Genomic DNA, 15,774 nt, shown 5'->3' with positions numbered 1-15,774 from the left:
ATTTCTGCGGGGAGGGGTAGTAGTGAATGCCCCTGGATCCTCATGCACACGCATGTAAATGGACACAAAACGCCAGTGCCTCGCTCCTCCCCCCCATCCCCCCCAGCTTCGTTTCTAGTTAGTCAAAATCGAGAAAAGCGTTTCGAGTTACAGCAAGTACGACCAGATGCACAGAGATTAACAGCGCAATCTTATGCATGCCGAGTTGAAAAAGAATAATTCCTTTTGGGTCTTACTGTAAAGTGTTAACCACATTTACTTAGGAGTAAAACCAATCAGATTTTGTGGGCTTTACTTTCCGAGTAAATACGCACAGGCTTGTTGACTCCATGGAGCAGCCGTCTTAATTGCACAACGAATCCACAGGAGTCTTATGGCACCAGATACGATTCCGGCACAAACTTTTCTGGACTAGAGAAGCCCTCTTCGGATCACGCACCCATTTGAGGAATATTTTCCCAACCCCGCGGATCCGAAGAGGCGGGTGTTGTTGTAGCCCACAAATGCTTTATGCGGTAATAAAACTTTGCTTCAGTCTTGGAAGTGCCACAAAGGTTCCTGTTTAGGCTTGTTCCCTGCAACCTTGGTGCGCAACTTACCGAATTGGCAATGCAATCCTAAATAGGCTCACACCTTTCTACAGCCCATGGGTAACTCTGGGCGTAACTCCGTTTAGGATTGCAGCTTCTATGCGCACTTGACTTTACCGAGGAGTAAGGCCCGTCCAATTCCCTGGAAGTACACTTCCAAGTAGGAAAACAGAGAGTTATCTGTGAAGAAAGTGGCATTTCTCCCTTTAAAAAAAAGAAAAGAAACAAAGTCTTTAACTAAAGTTAAACTTCCATTACTCCCACCATAGAACAGCCTTGAATTGCTGTGGGAGGTGGGAGGGCGGGGAGGAGGAGGAGGGGGGAGAAGGACTCGAATCCAGCCCCAGCTGCGAGCACAACACAAGCGTGCCCCTGTTTTCCATTTGGGAAGTGCAGGGAGGGCTTGCACTTGAGGCGCGCGGGGGGTGGGGAAACAGGCCACAGGAAGCCGGGGAGTGGGGGTCTTCCCCTCCCCCCTAGACAGTGCGTGGGGGGAGGGGTGTTTGTGGCGGCCGGGGGGGCGTTCCCCTCTCCCCTCCCCTCCCCCACGGGCCAGGGTGTCATTTTGCAGCGGGAGCTCCTCCTCCCCTCCCTCCTCCTCCTCCTCCTCCCCGGCCCCTCGCTCGCATTCTCGACCCTCCCCGGGTGGGCTAAGCAGGGGACCCCGCCTGAGCCTCCCTCGCTCGCTCGGATCCCTCCGCTCTCCCGGCCGCGCTCCCCTCCTTCCCTTGTGCTCCTTCTTCCCCCTCTCTCTCTCCCTCCCTCGGCTGCTCGCCCTCCGCTCCTTCTTTCCCGCCTATCCCGCTCCGGCATTCCCTCCCGTCGCCGCTGAGGAAGCTCCGTGGCGCCTTTCTCCCTCGCAGGGCTGCGGCGCCTCCTCCCCTCCCCTCTCCCGCTGCCCTCGCTCTTTCTCTCTCGAGTGTCAAAACTTTGTCTGGGCGGCGGCGGCACGGGGCTGAGGCGGGAGGCCGGGCTGAGGCAGGCGGGGTGTGGGGAGCGGCCCCCTGTCGTGGCCGCCGCCGCGGGACCCCGCCGCACCATGCCTCAGCTACAGTCGCCTGGGGGCGGCAGCGGCAGCAGCAGCGGCGCGGGCGGCGACGACTTGGGCGCCCCGGACGAGCTCATCCCCTTCCAGGACGAAGGCGACGAGCAGGACAAGGGCGCCGGGGGGCGCGGCTCCGCTCACGGGGACTTGGACGAGCTCAAGTCGTCGCTGGTGAACGAGTCGGAGAACCGCGGCGGCAGCGCCTCCGGCTCCGATTCTGAGGTAAAGTTTGGGGCCGGGGGGGGGAGGGGCGGGCTCAGTTATGAGGTAAAGTTTTGGACGGGAGGAGGGGAAGGGGGGGCTCTGGTTAGAAGGTAAAGTTTAAGACTGGGGGGGGAGGGGGGCTTGAGGCCGTGATTCTGACGCAAAAGGGGCGCAAAAGTAGTGAGGCTGACGGTGGGGAGGGGAGGGGAGGGGGAAAGAGGTAACTTCGGGGGGAGGGCGCAGAAAGTGGGGGGAGGGGAGGGGGAAAGAGGCAACTTCGGGGGGAGGGGAGGGGGGAAGAGGTAACTTCGGGGGGAGGGCGCAGAAAGTGGGGGGGAGGGGAGGGGGAAAAGAGGCAACTTCGGGGGGAGGGCGCAGAAAGCGGGGGGGAGGGGGAAATGGCTTCAGTTACTTGGTAAAGTTTAAGGCTGGGGGGAGGAGTCTGATTCTGAGGTAAAGTTTAAAGGGGGTGGCCAACGTAGGGGGGGGAGCAGCTCCCGATTTGAGGTAAAGTTTTGAGATTGGGATGGGGTGGGGGCGTGAGGGGAAGGAACCTCCCCTTCAGAGAGAAAGTTTTAAAAGGGTGGGGGGGCTGAGTGACAAAATGAATGAGAGTTGTGGTGGCAGTGAGGACGGTTTCGGTTCTGAAGGAGAAGTTATGGGTCAAAGAGAAGGGGGTTCGGTTCTGAGGTATAGCGGGGGGGGCATTGGTGAAACGAGTGAGAATGATATGGGGGAAGGAGAAGGAAGTGGATCAGATGACGAGGTGACTTTTTGGCTGGGAGAGTGAAGCGAAAGAAGAGAAAGGGATGGCGGGGATGGGGGCCAGAGGAGGAGAGGCTGTATGGGGTGGGTGGGTGTTTTTCAGTCACTTCAACCACTCCTCCTCTTTGTGTCTTTTCCCTCACGTATATAGGCAGAGAGGGCGTCTCAGCAACCTCGGGAAAGCTTTCAGAAGCCGCGGGACTCTCCTGCTGAAGGTAAAAATTCCTCTTGTTATCTCAGAAATTGGGCAGAAGGCAGCAGCTAAGAAGAGGGTGGGAAATCCTACCATTTTTTTCATTCTGGGTTTTTGTGGCTGTGGATTTTCTGTTCACTTTCCTGGGGTGAGAAGGAGCTTCCATTCACCTTTCTGTCTCTTCCTTTTGGTTTACTGCTGCCCCCTTTTGCCCCTGATCCTGGCAAGTGTAGAGAAGTTGACTGGTTTAGGGTGACTAGAGCTGTAAATCAGTGCAATTGACTTAATGCTGGTGTTATCCCAGCTGATGCTGCCATCCTGTACCACCCTACTAGTAGTTTCCATTGAACTTTATGGAGCTGACATGTGAGTAAATATACATAGGATCACACTGCAGGTTTTCTTACTTCAAACTAAGTTTTACTTTCAATAAATCCTGGACTATCAGGAAAAGTCACAGATCCCAGCAAAACCAAAGCAAGTTGTGTGGCATTCTTAAAGACTAAACAGGCAGGACTTTTTTGGAGCAGGAATGCAGTTTCCGCTGGCTTGGCATCAGGGCGTGGCCTAATATGCAAATGAGCTTCTGCTGGGATTTTTGAGCAAAAAAAGTCCTGCTAACAGGTATATTTTGGCATACCCTTTTTTGGATTACAGCTCATGTAATCATCTGACAAAGTGAGCTCTAGTCCACAGACATTTATGCCATACTTGTATATGAGTCCTTATAGTGCCACAAGATAATTATGATGTCTGTTGCTGTGGAGCTAAGGTGGGGTATAACTATTTCAAATAAATAGTTTAGACCAGTGTTATTCACTCAGTGGTTTAGGACACACAAGTGGCTCTTTGGCATGTTTCCTGTGGCTCTTCTGATTACCATTCCCCAACATGGCTCTTGTACTGTCTTTCAAGAAAGTAGGCATAGTCCCTGCCCAGTGGGGCTTGTGGTTGGCAGTTGATCCCCATCTTGAAACAGCCTCCATCTGAGGAATGCATAAGTTGCAAGCTTCCCTGAGCTGCAGTTCTTATTCCAGGGTTGGAAGTAACTGTGATTCCTTTTGGTTAATGGTAAATGCAAACATGGCTTTCTGTGACCTGCAGAGTGTGTCCTCCTATTTTAGACAGATTTGTGCTGTACTAGGCTAGGGCAAAGAAATCAGAGGATTCCGATCCTCCTAAGTACAAAGGCAGTTCAAGGGGAATTGCTCCCTTCATAAGCCTTTTTAAAAGAATTGTAGCCTATTTATTTACTTTTTAAAGTATTCTGTCAGGATATTCTTTTAATAGCATGATTATGAAATGATGTTTGTATCAATGTTGGTATGTGTGCTTGTGGAACACACAAGATGGCAGTTTTTATTGAAAATGCGAAGTACCACTGTAGAATCAGTATAATTATGTATATGTTCTTAAACCCATACCTCTAAACACGTTTACCTCATTGAATTCATAAGAGTCAGCTGGCTAATATGTCCACAAAAGTTACTAGTTAACTATTTTTTTAAGCAGCATGCCTGTCTACGAAAGCCTATATTATTTTATTTATTTATCTGGGATTTATATCCCGCCCTTCCCACCGAGTGGCTCAGGGCGGCTTACAACATATATAAAACTAACATAAAAATATAAAATTACACTTTAAATTAGCATTTCACAATATATAATTAAAATCAGACATTTGTTATAACTATTTGTTATAACTATTTGTTATATTAGTAGTTCGTGGCATTACAGGAGGAAAAAAAATAAGTACTTTTGGTAAAACTTCCTTGGTCATTTGGAGGTAGTGTTTACTGGCCATAGGCACCAGCTCTTACAGAGTTAGTTGTAAATGTTTAGAAGGGTGGTTAAAGGCTATGCGTCTGTGTACACTTTGTCAGACGATCCAATGAGCTCTTCAGGACTTATTTCTTATTTTAGGCTGTGCCACTTCCATTGTGTGTGTTTTCAGGTGTAGACATTTGTTACATCACATTGAGTGTTTCTCAAAAATATTATGTTATTTATGGTCCATTATTTATTGAAACAAGGTGAGTTAAACCATGTAAGTCAATATAATCCACAGGATGGGACATCCAGTAAACAATACAATATGATTTAGGTTACAAATATCTGAAACAAAGCACAAGTATTAATTTGGTACATTAAATGATACAGAAATTACATAGTAAGATCATACAGCAACAGACAGTACAGACCAGGGTTGGCAAAACTGTGGCTCAGGAACCATATGTGGCTCTTTCACGCATATTGTGTGACTTTTGACACTCCCGCTGCCCCACTGGCAGGACGGGAAAAGGCATTTCTCTCTCTAAATCATTAAGCCAAGCCAGCATTTAGAGGTAACCAAGCTTGCTTGCTTCCTCCCTCCCTCCCTCAAACATCTGACATTTATTCTAGGTGGCTCTTACATTAAGCAAGTTTGGCCACCCCTAATACAGACTATACACAGTAACAGAGTTTTCATTCCGTATCCCTTTATCAGAGCATCCTTCTGTACATTTTTTTTTTTTTTACTATACTTGTGTAAAAAAGCCTTCCTGCATGGGCAAATAAATTCTGTGATGCTTAGGACAAAGAATGTGTTGGTGGGAAATAGGTAAATCATACTCATGTGTAGCTTTAACTGCTTTGCAAAACACCATTAATTTTGCCTTTACTGTCTTCCTTTAATTCTAGCTATTCTCTTAAGCCCTGTTCATCCTTAAAGGAAGTTATTTCATCTTTTCAGTCCTTCAAATTCTTCTGCATATTTTTGAACGTGTGAGTTTTTTGTAACTTTGCAGCCTTAAGAGTACCTCTAGTTAAGTGTGGCTTTTCCTCCATTTCTCTAGCAATCAGAAGACAGCAGGATGGAGGCTTCTTTAAAGGGACTCCTTATCCAAGTTATCCCTTCTTGATGATTCCAGAGCTAGGAAGCCCTTACTTGCCAAATGGAGCCTTGTCCCCAAGTGGTGCTCGCACGGTAAGTGCTTTATTTTGATTTAAGCTATAAAGTGATTAAAATTCTTCATCCTGTGTGGAGATGAATGAAGTTCATGCATACGCTTTTGCTCTGATGAAGGTTTTCAATTTACTGATGACATCTCAAGATAATAAATGTCACCTGAGAGGAACTCTTGCTGAATGGAAAGTTAGATATACCTATTTTTCTGATATGGAATTTGAAACTAATATCTTGTGATGTATTTCTGACTAATTTTCAGTTTTTTAAATTAACTACACTACAAAATTTCCTTTGTTTTGGCCCCCCCCCCAGTTTTACTGCTAAAGTGTGTAAGATGCTGCATCTGACAACTGTGAGGGTCAGGGAATGTGAGGATTTATTTGATTTTTTTTTGGTGGGCTTAATTTGTGAGGAAAGTTATTACTAGGTGAGAGTGTGTGTATGTAGGTAGATACATAGAGAGAGAGAGAAAGATAAAATCCAGGTAGTAGGATTGTGTCAAAGAGATAAATTACCCTTGTTATGGGTGAGTGAATATTTCCAGTAATTTGCTGATTCTGTTTCTATTTAGGCACTGATCATATAAAAATCAAGGAAGGTTAGTTTGTGCATCTAGGTGTGCAACTAAAAGAGGGTAGACTTATTGGTCCTCAGAACTGTTACACACAGGCATTCTATGCAAGTTGATTTTAAAAACTGTATTCTAAGAATCTTTGCTTTCCGTTTTATTAGCATAGGTTCCTAATAATTGATAAAGCTGAACAAACCTCCCAGAATGACAGCTTGCCCACTGTTACCAGTCTCCTGCATTATGTGTCCATAGAGGAATGTTGAGAGTTTCTAGTGTGCAGTATCTGTTCATGGTGAGTGAGATTGAGGCTCAGCACAAGTTCCCAAATCTTCAGCATGAAAATGTTCCATGGCAGATGCACAAGAGTTTTCTTGGCAAGCTAGTCAGTGTGGAAATGGTTTCCTGCAGTTATAACATTTGAAGACTGTTGTACTATCCTTACATCTTTGTTTAAAAAAGGATCATAGATTCATGGATGGATGGTTTGGATACTTTGTTAATATACATCCAAACAATTTCTGAAAGTGAGCATCTGAGTTTGTGGCTGTAACAAAATTTCCTTGAGTGGTAGCCGTAAGAGCCTGTGCTGATTCTAGAATTTCTTTTAGGTGTGGGGAAAAGAAAATTAGATGACTAAGTTATTTGTGTTAATCTGTGGCAAGATGCAACTTTTTATTCATGTTACGGTGGAGCTGGTGTTTGTGTCCAATAATATGCTCCAGTGGGTATATGTGGCTCAGTCTTATAGGAAGAGAAGGTTCAGAAGTGCCTCATGTAACCCAGTTTCTTTCAGCTGCTGGCTCACATGTTTCTGTCTTCCCAGCATTAACCATATCTGATTCTAATCATATTTATAGTAATCAATCATAGTTTTAAACCAAGGTTGAAAGGGTTGGAAGCTCACTTGCAAGCCCTGGTTAAAAGTAAGCAGGATTAGCATTGGTGCAGATGTGATGGTGCAGTTACACAAAAAATCGATACTCTCCAGTGGAGGGAAATCTCCAGTGAAGGTGAAAAAAGTGTTCCTGCCTCCCTGAAGGAACAGTAGGAATAACCCACAGAGATGTCTGACAACCTCTGAGGGAGAATGGTAGCACTGCATGTTCACCAGCCTTACTGATAACATCCACGGTGAAAGTGGTCAAATAGATAGCTAAATCAGTCCAAATGGGAAACTGTGGCTCTCAGTGTGGTGTTATTAAAGTACTTAATGAATTTTTATAGTATTTAGGTGCTGTTTCAAATAAAGTGCTTCATTCATAGAATGGCCTCAGTGTCCCAAGTAGCTATTTCTGGGGCGCATTTGACTTTACTTTTTGGAGATCAACTGCTTTTGAAGAGCATTATAAGACACTTTTCTGAGAAAAAGAGATTCCATTGTCTTCACTTACTGTTTTTAGAGACTCCATTGTTGATATTGGTAAACTTTAAAGCTAATACTGCAGTGATATATTTTACATTATACGTATCCTACAGCACAAAAGAGATCCTGTTTGGTGTAGTGGTTAAGTGTGTGGACTCTTATCTGGGAGAACCGGGTTTGATTCCCCGCTTTTCCACTTGCACCTGCTGGAATGGCTTGGGTTAGCCATATCTCTGGCAGAGGTTGTCTTTGAAAGGGCAGCTGCTATGAGAGCCCTCTCAGCCCCACCCACCTCACAGGTTGTCTGTTGTGGGGGGAGAAGATATAGGAGAATGTAAGCCGCTCTGAGTCTGATTCAGAGAGAAGGGCGGGGTATAAATCTGCAATTATTCAAAATGAATGCATTTCAGTATATCCAATATAAAATTATACTGTATTGTTTGTGTACTCAAACGCCTTGTAATTATGTGTTTTATACACAAAGAAACCACAAATGTTTATCTTCTGTTACATAACTTTTACATGGACAGGTATCAGTAGTTAAATATAGTAAATCTGCAGAATCAAAGTATTGCAACTGTTGAATGTGGATGTTGAATGTAAAAAAATGTTTCTTTAATCAGTGGTTCAAGGTAAAATTGTTTGCCACTTTATTCCTTGTCTTGCTTCTGGAAGGAGTGGATAATTCAGTTATGCAAATGAAATGTTTCTACCATTTAACACTTGACTGTAAATTTTGCCTGGAAACTGATGAATAGAAGAATTACTGACACTGAGCTACTTGTGCAACTCTAGCAACACCCTCTTTCATCTTGTTTGCACTACTTTTCTCATTTAAGAAGAGACTTTAAAAAGGTGTTAATGGCTTGACATTGTGTCTCTTTCCACCAACATTTAAAGAAGTGATTAAGCAAATTAACCTAGGATTAGACAGTTTACATGACAGCAAATTGAATTCCTCTCAGCACAGACTCAAAGTCCCAACTCCAGTTCCAAATTCTACAAATACTACAGCTTTCAGGAGCATACTGTATTTTGTGGCCATTAAAGGTTCCCTACTTGTCTACTTATCATGCCTTAACATAAACCTATTATTCTCCTTTGAGTTGTGCCATGAACATCTTATCAGCTATCATTTTCCTTATCATGGATTACCAGTCTTGTTACTTCGAAGCTTTTGTCCCTAAGGCTAGTTAAATGTTTTATAATCTGAAAAAAAATTACATAGTAGTGGTGGTGATGATGATGATGACTGTCAGCTGCATTTTGAAATGGGCCCAGACTATGTTCATATGTGACGCTATTTTAACAGTTACATTTACTTGATCATAATAGTAAATGTGATGGTCAAGTGGTTGAGGGAGAACAAACTGAAGCTGAATCCAGATAAAATGGAGATGATACTGGCTGGAGGGAATACTACTCTGAATGGATTTTTTCTGTATACAACTGGTGATATGCAGCTTTTGCTGGAAGACACTGTTAAGAGCTTGAGAGTTTTTCTGAAGCCTGTTCTTCTGTTAGAGGGGAAGATGTCTGATTCCCCACTCTTCCACTTGAAGCCAGCTGCGTGAACTTGGGTCAGTCATAGTTCTCTCAGCCCAAAAAATAAACCTAGCTCACCACAAAAAGAGTTTCAGGCTGCAGACAATTGTAGTCACTCCTGGCTATATTACACCCTCTGCCATATGATAATTAATCAATTAATTTGACGGACGTCCATGACAATGAAAAATCCCCCCCCCCCCCGCTATATCTACCCAGGAAGCTGGCTCTTTATTTACAGATGCCTGATCTTACCATGTTAGTCCATGTTTCTGTAACCTCAAGCTCTCTCTCTCTCTCTCAAGCTAATCTAAAGGTAATATGCTGTATGCAGAGCTTCTCTTGAAGATTATTCGGAAATTGCAGCGGGTGCAAAATGCACTACCTTATATACAGCTGGCTAGTAGAGCTATGTCACTTATTCTAACATCCTTTCACTGGTTTCTTATTAGTTTCTGACTCTTAATTCAAGGAGTTAGTGCTCACCTTTAAAGCTCTTCATTACCTGGGCCACTTCTCCCTGCATGCTGCCACTATGTTTTTCCAAGGTTTATCATCAGGCTTAGCATTTGCTCTGACGCACATTCAATAACAGTCTGAACGCAAGCTTTCAGTAGCTGTCCTTCTGGGAAAGCTTTCCAGAAAGGGAGGGGGCTTCCTACTCTCCTAGTTTTCCATCAAAGCTTCAAAACAGTTATTCTGGAGAGTTTTTGGGGCAGCCTAAGCAAAGGGGGAAAATAAAAAACAAGGTAACTGAAGCAATGAACATCAAACATTTGAATATTAAAAATTATATGTGCAATGATTCAATAAAAATATATGAGCATACATAATACCAAAAAACAGGGAAGAGGCCAATACAAGTTACTGGGGGTATGCCAGACATAATAAAAAAAAATTGTCACCCGCTGGCAGAAGACAACAATAGAGGAAGATGGACTAATCTTCCTGGGGAGGGAGTTCCATAGTCTTGTACCACAACCAAGAAGGCCCTTTATCAGATGGCCACCTGTCTATTCTCTGATACCAGGGACACCTAAAGCAGGGCATTCAAAGGAGACTGGAGTGGATGGACAAGTTCCACATTGGTGATGCACAGCAAACCTTTGAGGCCTGCCTAGAAAGAATTATTTAAACCAATCCAAAGCACATCCCTTAATCCATATGTCTACCTCCATGTATCTCAATAAGAAAGCATTGAAAGCTGCTGATAGAGCAGTCCTTGTTTACATTCAAATGGAGATAACTGAAGAGAGCCATCAGCATAGTCTCCATCCTGTAGCCCAGGCTGAAAGGGATCTAGAGCAGATGAGCCATCCAGGAAGATCTGGAGTTGATCTGCAACTGCTCGCTTTATCATCCTGTCCAGGAAGAGCAAATTCGAGATTGGGAGATAGTTTGCCAAGTCATTCTTTAGCAATGTTTTAATTAGCATTTGCCAACCTTCATGTGGTACCTGGGGGCCTCTCACTATTGCAATTGATTACCAGATGGCCAAGATGAGTTCCCCTGGAGAAAATAGTTGTTTTGGAGTTTGGCTTTATGGCTTTATACCCTATGGAGGCCCCTCCCCAAACTCCACCGTCTGCAGTTTCTACCCCTCAAAATCTTTCCCAGTCCAGAGCTGGCAACCCTATTTTTTTAATGAATGACCACTTTCTTTAATAACCAAGGAAAAGAGCCCTGAAACAGTGATTTGTTAGAATTGAAGAACTTAATACTTGTCTGGAAAGGGAAATGTACGCAGAAGTACTTCAGTATCTTATTTCAATGAAATAAAGCAGTCTTCTGAGAAATCACTTTGACATAATTCACAAATACAACAACTCTAGCACGTGAGCAGGATTCCTGCAGATTTGGTGGCAGTACCTGGGGAGGGGATTCCATTTCTTCCAGTCTGTCATTCAATGCTGCCATTTTCTCCAGGTTAACTTCTCTTGTCTGGAGATCAGTGATAATTCCAGAACTCCACCTCCCACCTAGAAGTTGTCAGTCCTGTCTCCAACATATGTTGAAGAAAATGTAGGCATAAATAGGAATCTTGCTCATGAGACCTGACAATGCTGCTACTGTTATTGTTGCAAGGAGAGAATGAGCACTGTGATAAAATAGTAGCCCATTTTAGATATTACTCTAGTGGCAGCATCTCCATAATGATAATCGCTATTGTTTAGAAAATGTCATTTAGGGATATTTGTAAAGAGAGACAGTTCAGTTATAAGATGAAGTCGCCAGCTGTAGAATTTAAAAATTAATGGACTAATTTGTCTAAAAATGGAAGAGTAACATTGATTAAAGTAAAAAATCTTCTGACCACTCTAATGCTCTCCGTCACCTATTCTGGATAACCAAAAGTTTTTCTGTTCATTCATTTAACAGGAGGCCAAAATTCATGATAAAATATGTATACAGAGATTTTTCTTCATTTTGCAAAGAGCCTAGGTGTCAGTGTGTGCTTTTTCATTCAGTGATGCTTCAGATAATGTGGCAAAATACTTGATCTCCAAGTCCACAACTAGATTTATTCATGCTAGATAGATATAAATGTATGATGTAACAGCAGACTTTTAAAAGGAGAATTTTAAATGAGATTTAAAATAGTTCTAAAAAACGAAAAACCTTGAGCTGTATCCTGCAAAATAACCTGGTTTAAAACAAAGCTTAATACTTTATTGTTGTTAAAATGTCGTTAAAACTTAATGGTCTATACTAGGGGTGTCAAACTCATTTGTCATAAGGGCCGGATCTGACATAAATGAGACCTTGAGGAGCCGGGCCCTGTCAGGTCAGGCCATGTGTGTACCTATTTAAGATTAGGTAGCAGAGATATAAATTTTATAAAGAACACAGAGAAACATAAATATATTTTAAAAACTTAAAACAAGCTTAAAACATTAGGACTCATTGGTCTTTGTATTTCTCCTATGGGATCCAGGGAACAGGGCAAAGGAAGCTCTGGTCTTTCCTTCCTTCCCCAGGGGACTGTGGTGGTGGTGGTGGTGGTGGTGGGGAGACTCAACCAAGGGAGAAAATAGAGGTTTTGCTCTGTAGCTCCTTAGCAATTGAGCAAGCCTTGCAAAGCAAGCTGCGTTGCAGAAGGAAGCAAGAGAGTTAGAGAAGGAAGTAGATGACAGCCAGTTGCTTGGGGGCCTGATAGGAGTCCTCCGGGGACCTGATTCGGCCCCCAAACTGCATGTTTGACATCCCTGGTCTATACTCACAAATTCTTAAAAGTGAATCCTGTCTTTTAAATATATTGAGAAATCTTGATTTATAGCAGAGATCCCCAACCTTGTTAAGCCTTTGATCACTTTGTGTTTTTTGAAAACAGGTTGTAGTAGGGTTGCCAGATCCAACTCAGAAAATACCTGGGAACTTTGGGGATGGAGCCTGGAGACTTTGTGGGGTGGAACCCAGGGGACTTTCCCATTCCCTAAATAAATAAAAACATGGCAGTGCAGTCTAAATACAGTCTTCATTTCCTCATCCCCAGCAGCTGCCCTTCCACTAAATGAAAGTGAACACATGCATACACACAAAGCAGCTAAAAAAACCAGTTTGCAAGTCCACACTTTTGTGATCTCACTGGGGCAATTTCTTTACTCACGGGAGTTGCTGAATAGTAACAGTCTGCTGTATTTCCACCAAATTCTTCAGACTAACAGGAAAAATGAGAGTAAAGGAGAGAGGTCTACTCTATGCAATGGAGTTTTCTTCCATCCCATAATCAGGTTCCAGTTAACTCTTTACTATTCATATGACTTCTGAAATGAATGCAGGGATGTCATCCAATGTTGCAGGTAGCTGTTTCCAAATGGGTGCTCCCTGAAGACACTAAGATAATGAGCTCTTCTGGAGCATCTCCTATTTGTGTAAACAAAAGAGCCAATCCTGGCTTTCCTTCAGCTTTTCTAAAAGAAGATAGAGGTAGGTGTTTATAGTTTTTTTCTGTAGGTTTTTGAACTTTGGGTTATGGTTTCTGGCTGAAAAAATAAACTAAAGGTATTTTCTAGGCTTGCCAGTTCCTAGGTCACATTGGGGGATTCCCCAGATCTTCTTCGTGGTCTCTGCTTCACACCCATGGGATAATGCGCCTGCGCCGATCCCCGAATTGGTACCTGAAAAGCCCGGGATTTTTCCGCGCTCGGCGCCAATGGGCATGCGCAGGTGTCCCAGTAGGCATGCTCGCCGGCGCGGGGATCCCGCCAGTTCCTTTCTGACCGCTGCACTGAGAGGTTTACCAGGTTGGCAACTGGCCAGCAGGGTGAAGCCCTCTCCAACAGCCACCATGTGCCTTTAAATCTTGGCAGAGTTAGAAGAAGCTTGCAAAGAACTGCTTATGTTTTGGAAGGTGTGTGTGTCTTTAAATCTCATCAGGACAAAGCTGCAGGGGAATGGGGTGAGTGTATGAGAGAGGAAGCCAGCACATGGCTCTTCCCCATGAGCGTGAGAGAGAGGAAGCCAGCACAGTCCCTCTCGCATCTGTTTCAGAAGTGATTGTATGGATAGTAAAGAGCTAGCCAGAACTTGATTATTTGTATGGATAGCAAAAAGTTAACTAGAACCTAGACTGCTCCGTTCAGTAGTTTCAATTTCCTGTGTTAGTCTGAAGAAGTTGGTTGAAATATAGCAGATTACTCATGGGAGTTGCTGCATGTAGCAAATTGCCCCAGTGAGATCACAAAAGCACGGGGTTGCACACTGTTAATTTTGGCTGCTTTTGTATATGTGTGTGTTCACTTTCATTTAGTGGAAGTGCAGCTGCTTGGGGAACTCTTTGAAAGCAAAAAGGAGGAGGAAATGAAGATTATATTGAAGGGATTTGCACTGCTGTATTTGTATTTATTAATTTATTTTCGAGAATAGGAAAATTTCCCAGCTCCACCCCCAAAGTACTCAGGTATTTCCTGAGTTGGACCTGGCAACTCTACTATTTCCAAATCTTGAGCCAAATAGCAAAAGCATTGACTTTCTGTGTCGTGGGAAAACAGTGTTTTACATGGTATCTAACAATCCTTCAAAAGCAATACTTTCACTACTTCTCTTGCCCAAAGTGTGGCAGCTGTATTGTTTTATCTTCCAGTGTTGCTGAAACGAGTAAAGCTTTAAAATATTTATTTATTTATTGAAATTTCTATGCAGATAATTCTATCTGCAAAGAAAAAACTGACTGTGAGCCTTTAACCCAGGGGTGGCCAAATTTGCTTAATGTAAGAGGGGGGTTACCAGGTCTGAATTGGTAGAGCCACGAGAGAGTGTGGTTTGGGGAGGGGAGAAGCCTCAGCATGGTACACTGCCATAGAGTCCAACCTTCAAAGCAGCTATTTTCTCCGGGAGAGCTGATCTTTGCCAGCTGAAAATCAGTTGTAAAAGTGGGAGATCTCCAGGCCACATCTAGAGGCTGGCAACCCTATGTAAGAGCCAAATAGAATAAATGTCAGATGTTTGAGAGCCTTGAGACAGGAAGAAAGGGGAAGTTGAAAGAAAGCAACTTTAGCTTAAAATGCATTCTCAGAGCTGTCAGCTGGCTTGGTGAAGTAATTTAAAGAGATGCCTTCTCCAAGCCAGCTGATAGGGTGATGGGGGCTTCGAGAGCCACACAATGTGTGTGAAAGAGCCACATGTGGCTCCTAAGCCACAGTTTGAGCACTCCTGCTTTAGACCAAGAAAGGATCCAAAAAGTGAAAGAGTAGGAAAAAGAGAGGGGACAAAAGAAATTTGTGAATACAATCCCTTTCCAATATCTTTAACCCATTGTTTCCCTTTGCCAAAAGAAATCTACAGGTATGGAAGTTATAACATTAACTTGTTTCAAAATGTATTCAAATTAGGACTGGCAGTCTTTATCATTTTATTATGATGAGAGCCAGTTTGGTGTAAGAGCATGGTCTCTAATCTGGGAGAACCAGTTTTGAGTCCCCATTATTCTACATGCAGCTGCTGGTGTGACCTTGGGTCAGTCACAAGTTCTCTTAGAGCAGTTCTTGAGACTTCTCTCAGCCCCACCTAACTTATAGGCTGTCTGTTTTGGGGAGGGAAAGGGAAAGGAGAACATAAATTGCTCTGAGATTTTGAGTGAAGATTGGGGTATAAATCCAGTTTTGTCAGCATCCTCTTCCTCCTCCCCCAACTGTTCTGGTTAATTATTTTTTTAATTGGAAACATATTTTCCTGCTATAGAAAAGGGTGGCAAAAGTATAACATTCTATTATGAAAATACTCATGATTTTATTATTCTAATATGTAATTTCAGTACTCACTGAAAATGCTTTATGCATGCACGGTCATGGGCTTATTGTATTGTTGACACAGGGCTGAGGCTACAGGGGCATATTTAGTGTACTTGGAGAGCAATCTCAAGTAGTAGATCTACTAAAAGCAGGTTAACCATCATGGTTAGATGAATTCGAAATAGCTGCTTTGGAGGGTGGACTCAGTGGCATTATACCCTTCTGAAGTCTCTCCCCTCCCCAATCCCCACTCTTCCCAGGTTCCATCCCCAAAAGCTCCAGGAATTTCCCGACCCAGAGCTGGGAACCCCAGTCCTC

The 15,774-nt window shown here is 43.5% G+C and overlaps 1 protein-coding gene across 1 annotated transcript in view; it reads left to right on the top strand.

Annotated features, from left to right (window-relative positions):
* Positions 1-1,549: 1,549 nt before the first annotated feature.
* Positions 1,550-15,774, top strand: part of TCF7L1 (transcription factor 7 like 1) — a 127,453-nt gene continuing 113,228 nt past the window's right edge. Inside the window, exons 1-3 of the mRNA XM_060250466.1 lie at positions 1,550-1,857; positions 2,756-2,819; positions 5,635-5,765. Of these exons, the coding sequence (XP_060106449.1) occupies positions 1,630-1,857; positions 2,756-2,819; positions 5,635-5,765 (423 nt within the window). The 5' untranslated portion in view covers positions 1,550-1,629. The remainder of the gene's footprint in view (positions 1,858-2,755; positions 2,820-5,634; positions 5,766-15,774) is intronic.

This window comes from Heteronotia binoei, chromosome 12 (genome assembly GCF_032191835.1).
Source record: "Heteronotia binoei isolate CCM8104 ecotype False Entrance Well chromosome 12, APGP_CSIRO_Hbin_v1, whole genome shotgun sequence".
NCBI classification, from domain to species: domain Eukaryota; kingdom Metazoa; phylum Chordata; class Lepidosauria; order Squamata; family Gekkonidae; genus Heteronotia; species Heteronotia binoei.
This window is presented reverse-complemented; position numbering and strand designations above follow the sequence as displayed.